Below are 8,265 nucleotides of genomic sequence, written 5' to 3' on the forward strand. Positions count from 1 at the left end.
ATCCAAGGGTAATTTTTTGCCTGTGGTTCTTTCAATTGGACCGTTTATTGCCCGTGGTCGGATCGCGAAGTTCTACTGGTCGATCCAAGGGTAATTTTTTGCCTGTGGTTATTGGACCCTTTATTGTCCGTGGTCCGATCGCGAAGTTCTACTGGTCGATCCAAGGGTAATTTTTTGCCTGTGGTTCTTTCAATTGGACCGTTTATTGCCCGTGGTCGGATCGCGAAGTTCTACTGGTCGATCCAAGGGTAATTTTTTGCCTGTGGTTCTTTCAATTGGACCGTTTATTGTCCGTGGTCCGATCGCGAAGTTTTTGTACGCGTTCCTGTGACGCCCTATGTTGGCTCGATTCAGTGAAAAAGGTATAGCTGCCCGTGCGTGGTCGCTTTAATTATCTAGTCAAATGTAAACAAAATGACTTCTCACGCGACATTTTAACTTTGTGTGTCATTTGTCATGTCAAAATTACGATTTTAATCCTCATTTTGAAGGTGAACCGTACTTTTGACATGACAGTTACCGTTAGCCATAAAAATGGCGCGTGAAAAGTCAGTTTGTACATTCAATACATAATATTATGTACTATTTCGAAATTCTAACTCGTTTCAGTAGTACCTAGTAAGTAGTAAAAATATTGTTACTCATTAATTTTGTTTTAGCTTGTAATTGTTAAAGTAGACAATAGAAAAGTATCAAATCATTAATTTGTTTTATTTTTATTTATCAAAATCTCTATATTTACAATAATATTTTAAACATTGCATGAATAAGACAAAGCGAGGCTTAGACCAGCAAGAACTTCTTGCAAGTTATTCCGCAGGTATTTGCAGAATTGTTTACACTACGAGCAATATTGTACATTTACATACATTTGTGACTTGCGGCAAGTCCAGCAAGTTACAAAACTTGTGGAACTGAGCTTGACATGATTGTTTACACGGTAGAAATAGCTTGCGGAAGTCAACTTTGCAAGTTTTGTTGCTAATCTAAACCTCGCAAGAGGCAAAATGTACAAAAATAGAAAAGAATTTGGTATTACTGGCCTTAACAAATAACATTTAAAAATTCCAAAAAGTACAAACACATTAGATACTGCTCGATCAGGGTACAATGACAGCTACAATGTCACGATCACAATCACCTCTGATTGGTTGATGCTAGCTCACTATTGGCTACAATGTATTGTTGCAACAAGTGTCGCACAAATTCAGCCAATCGGAACAATTGAGATTGTAATAATTATTGATGCAGGTTTTAGACAATCGCCCTACAGTTCTCCCGCAATCGAGTAGCATATTCCTCGCAAAGTTTTACAGATAAAAACTTCGAAGTTTTTTTTCTTATTTACTAACTCAAAATAAATAGTAGGTATTCCAAGTCCATTATCATTGCTAAGTCGTTGATAAAATAATTAACTTAAAAAAATAGAAAATTACCTAAGTATAAGACGAAACAAGTTCGAAATTAAAAACATAGCCAGTATAAAGTGACATCTGGTGACAGAAGGGCTGGCTCATTTTTTGCGCAACGGATCAGCCTAGCTGTCCAGCGCGGAAATGCAGCTAGCTATTTTTATTGTAATATTTTCAAATAAAAATTAAATGATGTGAAAAAAAAGTATAAAGTAGGGATGTACTTTTCAATTTGAGAAGACCATGGGCAAATAGTCAAAGGGACATTCGCAAAGATTGCCCCTAGAAGTCTCCAAGACATTCGATTTTAAGCTTTGTCGTTTAATTAATAGGGTCCATTTTCGTACTGATTACTGCTGTAAGCCTGGCTGTTTCTATCGTAGCCTGCGCTAGCGCCACGCCCTGTATCTTCATAAGAGATTCGTGGTTTGTATCCGTCTTGGTCAGCCTCGTACTGTACCGTCTGCAAAAAAGGTGAATAATTTAAATATATAAAAGGAAAAGGTGACTGACTGGCTGACTGACTGATCTATCAATGCACAGCTCAAACTACTGGATGGATCGGGCTGAAATTTGGCATGCAGATAGCTATTATGACGTAGGCATCCGCTAAGAAAGGATTTTTGAAAATTCAACCCCTAAGGGGGTGAAATAGGGGTTTGAAATTTGTGTAGTCCACGCGGACGAAGTCGCGAGCATAAGCTTTTTTTTTTTTTTTTTTTTTTAAAAGAATATTAGCCATGTTAAATGACTAATATTCCCCTTTCCTCTCCAATTAAGCGTCAGGCTTGTACTAGGAGTAGGTACGACAACAGTGCAACAGGCGGGGTTTGAACCGTCGACCTTTCGGTTTTCAGTCCACTCCTATACCGGTTGAGCTATTGAGCTTAAGCTAGTTTTATATAATTTTTTTAGAGAAATTTACCTAGGTCATAAGACTAAAACATCCAATCAGAAATCCTCATTCTGAGACGAGACTTGTGCTCAGTAGTGGACCGGCGATGGGTTGATCATGATGATGAAGACTACAAAAAGGTGTGATACACGCACCTCTAAATTTTTAGAGCTATGTAGGGAGTTCCATATTATGAGTATCTAATTATGTACAGTACGCGGCAGAAAATAATGTACATCGGCCTTTAGAATGACATTTCGGCTTTGTAGAGCGTTGTCTCTGTCACTCATACCTATATGACGTTTTGTCGGTCTCCACGACAGAGACAATGCTCTACAAATCTACTATCCCCTAAAGGCCGATGTACGTTATTTTCTGCCGCTACTGTAATTTAGTTGTATTGATATGCCCGAATAAGTAGCTGATACTAGTGGTTAGGACGTCCGCCTTACGGGAGGTCGTGGGTTCGATCCCTGGGACGCACCTCTAACTTTTCGAAGTTATGTGCGTTTTAAGAAAGAAACTATCACTTGCTTTAACGGTGAAGGATAATATCGTGAGAAAACCTGCATGCCTGAGAGTTTTCCATAATGTTTAAGCTGTGTAAAGTCTAGCCACTAATCTGCACATGGCAGAGTAGTAGACTATGGCCAAAAACCTCACTCTGAGAGGAGACCCGTGCTCTGTAGTGAGCTGACGATGCGATGGGTTAATCATGATGATGAATGGTGTAATGATGTAAATATTACGACCATTACTGGCTTGATCGTGTATGGCCAGCGTAAGTTACCAGCACTCTTAAAATTTTCGAAATTCCCCTTTAGATAATAGATTCGAAGAACTCGCTTCTACTAAGAAGCCAAGCAAAATATTTAGACTTCAATCATTTCTGGAAATCTACTGTACACAAGCTAGCAAGTGAATGACCAAATATGGTACTATACCATTTTGAATGGTGTCCAAATCTGGGTAGATATTTTAAATTGTGATATTCCATATTAAGGATATTATCATAATATGCGCGCCACGACTGTTCGCGAATGTCCTTCAACAGTCGAACGGGCGTTTCGGCAATGGCCGATAATGCTACATAGGCATATGCCCTTACGAGGATTCCTTATCCGCGACAGGTCGAGATGGCAATCGGAGTATGAGGCGGGGGGACGTCCCACACCGGGTTAGCTTGGCGGCTGTGCGGGGCGTCCCCACCCCTATAGCCATCTCGACCTGTCGCCTACTATACATAGGCACATGCCGTTATTCTGATAAGAGACTCGTGCTCAGTAGTGGGCCGGTGACGGGTTGAGATGATGATGATGATGAGTTCACTAGCCTCCGTGATTAAGACGATTTTGAAGCATCATTCCTCATACGCATAATATTTTGCTATTGTTTGGAATACTCTGACTGACTGACTGATCTATCCACGCTGCACAGCTCAAACCACTGGACGGATCGAGTTGAATGGTTTAGAGCCTCAATAGCTCAACCGGTAAAGGAGTGGACTGAAAACCGAAAGGTCGACGGTTCAAACCCCACCCGTTGCACTAAATTGTCGTACCTACTCCTAGCACAAGCCTGACGCTTAGTTGGAGAGGAAAGGGGAATATCAGTCATTTAACATGGCTAATATTCTTTAAAAAAAAAAATTGACATGCAGATAGCTATTATGACGTAGACAACCGCTAAGAAAGGATTTTTGAAAATTAAACCCCTAGGAGGGTGAAGTAGGGGTTTGAAGTTCGTGTAGTCCGTTCGGACGAAGTCGCGGGCATGAACTAGTAGTGTTACTAGTACCCACCTGTTTCCTTCCATCAGGTAACATCACGTAGTAAACTCCCTCGGCGCGGTCTCCCTGCCTGGACTCCCGATGACCAAAGTCATTGCCCGAATACTGATCTAGGACCATGTATTCAAAATTGTAGTTTGCGGGTACCTGAAAAATGCTCCTTATTATTTCGGTACATCTAGTTCTAAGCAGTATAAGTCCCGCAAATTGCTATTGCGCTGGAACCATGTGTCATTAAAATCGAAATGACGTCAGCCGAAATAAAAATATACCATCAGCTCGAAACTTCAGTCATGACGTCACTAAAATGGCGGCCACACGCATTAGTACACATCGCTTCTAACCGCAGCTTGCTGGGATGTTACGGATATTATCTAGCATTTTATTACCACCTCCGTGGCGCAGTGGGAAGCGCTGTGGTCTTATTAGTGGGAGGTTCCGGGTTTGATTCCTGGCAAGGATTTGGAATTTAATAATTACTAAAACTGGTCCGGTCCAGTGGGAGGCTTCGGCCGTGGCTAGTTACCACCCTACCAGCAAAGCCGTGCCGCCAAGCGATTTAGCGGTCCAGTGCGATGCCGCGTAGAAACCAAAGGGGCATGGATTTATTAAAAACTGCCATACCCCTTCCAGGTTAGCCCGTATTTATCTTAGACTGCATCGTCACTTACCACCAGGTAAGATTGCAGTCAAGGGCTAACTTGTATCTGAATAAAACAAAAAATTTATATCACAATTTTTAGTGGCCCCATCATGTATTAAAATATTCTATGCCTGGTTAGAAACCGTCTACTGAGTTATTACACTGATCGCGAGCAATTTACTCTTATCCATTGAGGAGTTGCATTACCTATCTTCGAAGATGTTCATCAGATCTTCACCAAATTTATATGGGATTTATAAGAAAAGAATTTTCCAAATCGGTCCAGGCGTCTTCGAGTAATCGGGAGAATACATTACAAAAACAAATATTCCGACGAATTGAGAACCTCCTCATTTTTTGAAGTCGGTTAGTAAAAATTGGGAACTCCAAGGTTGGGCGTGCAGATACTTACTCCGTTGCTACCATCATCGTAACCTCCCCTGCCGCCTGGTGGTAGGTATTGTCTACTTTGGCTGAATTCATTCCCTCCAAGCAACTTTTGGCTGGCTCCTGTAAACATTTTAATGATATTAACTAAATACCTAGAGATCAAACACCCTAAATCAAAATATCTTTTATTTTATGAAGAAATTTTATAGTTATGAGCGCTTGTTTATGACAGGACTAGCTTATAGCTAATGCTCGCGACGTTGTCCGCGTGGACTGCACTTTCAAACCTCCAGCGATCACGCACTTATCCGATCCGAATCCGTGAAAATACGGAAACAAAAAATACCTACGACATGTCATTAAGCTACCATATAAAACAAAAAAAAAGGAACGTGTTTTAAAAATAAAAAAATGAAAAATACCTCTTCCTAGTCCAGGTAATCCATACTCTTGAGAAGGTGCAACATATGAACCAGCTGATCCTGAAGCTTGATTCGGCAAACCATACTGAGATGACGGTGCTTGGTACTGGTTCACTGGTGCTTGGTACAAGGAGGATGCTTGGTTCAGGGTGGAGCGTGCTTGATACTGGGAGGAAGGGGCCTGATACTGGGAGGAGCGTGCTTGGAACTGGGAGGTGGGAGCTTGGTACTGGGAGATTGGTGCTTGGTACGAGGAAGAGGGTGCTTGGTACTGATTTGATGATCGGGGAGGTATGTATTGGTTGGAGAGAGATTGAGATCTGGATGGAGCGCCGTAAGTTGAGGAAAGACGTCCTCTAAAAAATAAATATATACGAAATATAAATACAAGTGATATTCTACTGGCGAAGACCTCGGTATTCGGTGCACGCATCTTTAACTTTCCGAATTAAATATCACTTTAATGGAGAAGAAAAACATCGTGAGGAAACCTACTTATCTGAGAGTTCTCCATAATGTTCTCAAAGGTGTGTGAAGTCTGTCAAACCGCACCTGGCCAAGCAGCGTGGCAGACTAAGACCAATCCCTTCTCATTCTGAGAGGAGACCAGTGTTCAATAGTGGGCCTGCGATTGGTTGAGAATTTATGATGATAGAACTTTTAAATAATTATTTCTGCTGTAAGGCAACTAAGGACTATAACTAGCGCGCCCTGGTTTACGCGCAACGATGAATTGCAACAGTATCTAGATATGTCAACTATATCTGAGGAAATAAACAAGTAAGTTAAGTAGGTCCAAAAAACCGGCCAAGTGCGAGTCAGGCTCGCGCAATGAGGGTTCCGTAGTCCGTACTATACTGTCGTATTTTTTCGACATTTTGCACGATGATTCAAAAACTATGATGCATAAAAATAAATAAAAATCTGTTTTAGAATGTACAGGTGAAGACCTTTCATATGATACCCCACCTGATATAGTCACTCACTTCGAAAGTTGAAAATACTAATTATTAGTTCATGACCACATTAATTTTTTTTGGTGTGATCTAACCCTAAATTCACGGTTTTCAGATTTTTCCCCAAATGTCAGCTATAAGATCTACCTACCTGCCAAATTTTATGATTCTAGGTCAACGGGAAGTACCCTGTAGGTTTCTTGACAGACAGACAGGCAGACAGACAACAAAGTGATCCTATAAGGGTTCCGTTTTTCCTTTTGAGGTACGGAACCCTAAAAACACAAAGTTCGCCTTGCCAAGCATCCAAACCCACTAGCCAACTCACTTCTAGCTGCCCCAAGAGTAAAAAGAGCTGACATGCTCGATATCTGCCAATGGCTCCCTCGTTTCTCAACACCAAATTTACAACAAATAATCAGCTTATAGTCCCCCGACTGATAGCAGATAAATGACAAGAAAATAAATAAATTCATTTCTTACCTGAACTCAGCACCGCTCTGCCTTTGACCCCCAAATCCTGGCAGACCGTATGCTTGGGAAGGGGAAGAACTGAAAGTTTGTGGAGGAAGATATCTGGAAATAATGTATAGATTAATAAAAATGTTTACAGTAGGTACGCGACAGAAAGTAATGTGCCTTTAGAATAACATTCCGGCTTTGTAGAGCGTTGTCACTCATACCTATATGACATTTTGTCGGTCTCAACGAGAGGGACAACGCTCTACAAATCTGCTATCTCCTTCTAAAGGTCTATGTACATTACTTTCGGCCGCGTACTGTACTTATTTAATTTATTACACAGGTGAAAGTTAAGAACAAATTGATTAAAATTAAAAAATAATAACCTGTTATCAATAGGAGGTTCTGCTAATGTCGAAACCACGACCAAGAGGAACATCAAAAGACCCTGAAAATAAATTAAATTAGAAACGATCAGAAAAGGTTTTTTTTAAAATCGGTTATACGGATGAGCCGTTTGATGATCGATTAAAAAACCGGTCAAGTGCGAGTCGGACTCGCCCATGAAGGGTTTCATACCATTAAGTATCTATGAAAACGGCAAAAACATCACGTTTGTTGTATGGGATTTATTTTATTCTGTTTTTTAGTATTTATATCATCATGATCAACCCATCGCCGGCTCACTACAGAGCACGGGTCTCCTCTCAGAGTGAGAAGGATTTTGGCCATAGTCTACCACTCAGGCATGTAGAATTCTCAGGCATGCTACAGTTTCCTCACAATGTTTTCCTTCACCGTTTAAGCAAGTGATATTTAATTACTTAAAACGCACATAACTCCGAAAAGTTACAGGTGCGTGCCCGGGATCGAACCCCCGACCTCCGATTAGAAGACGGACGTCTTAACCGCTAGGCTACTTTATTATTAGTAAATAAATGATTTACCTTCATTTTGACCTATTTTTTCTTATCTTGTGTGTCCTTGTATCTTGATTAATGCACTATTTATCTATGGTCGACATATAAAGTATTAAAGAAGACGGTGGTATCAATTTGGAGGATGGTATTCAAGTGATGGTGAATCTCCAAACAAGGCTATATATAGAGACGGAGGCTGCAGCATCCTGAACGCACGTGAGATGATTTTGCGAGAGATGGGCCTTGCGAATTGTGAGGCGACGGGCAATATGCTCTACTTACAATTAAATTACCCAGTTAATCTTTTCTTTATATTTAAACTTTAAGCCAGCAAAGGCCTCTTTTAACGCTGGGAAATGCGTTTACTCATGCCCTC

The 8,265-nt window shown here is 40.8% G+C and overlaps 1 protein-coding gene across 1 annotated transcript; it reads right to left on the minus strand.

Moving 5' to 3' along the window:
* Positions 1-1,638: 1,638 nt before the first annotated feature.
* LOC117993817 (pro-resilin-like) lies at positions 1,639-7,983 on the minus strand. Its single transcript, XM_034981683.2, has 7 exons — positions 7,917-7,983; positions 7,356-7,417; positions 6,991-7,083; positions 5,552-5,907; positions 5,152-5,249; positions 4,109-4,243; positions 1,639-1,875 (listed from the first exon to the last, which is right to left on the minus strand). Exons 1-7 carry the CDS (start codon positions 7,920-7,922, stop codon positions 1,738-1,740), a joined length of 888 nt encoding a protein of 295 aa, XP_034837574.1. The 5' UTR covers positions 7,923-7,983; the 3' UTR covers positions 1,639-1,737.
* Positions 7,984-8,265: the final 282 nt, after the last annotated feature.

The sequence above is a fragment of the Maniola hyperantus genome, chromosome 25 (assembly GCF_902806685.2).
Source record: "Maniola hyperantus chromosome 25, iAphHyp1.2, whole genome shotgun sequence".
Lineage (NCBI taxonomy): Eukaryota > Metazoa > Arthropoda > Insecta > Lepidoptera > Nymphalidae > Maniola > Maniola hyperantus.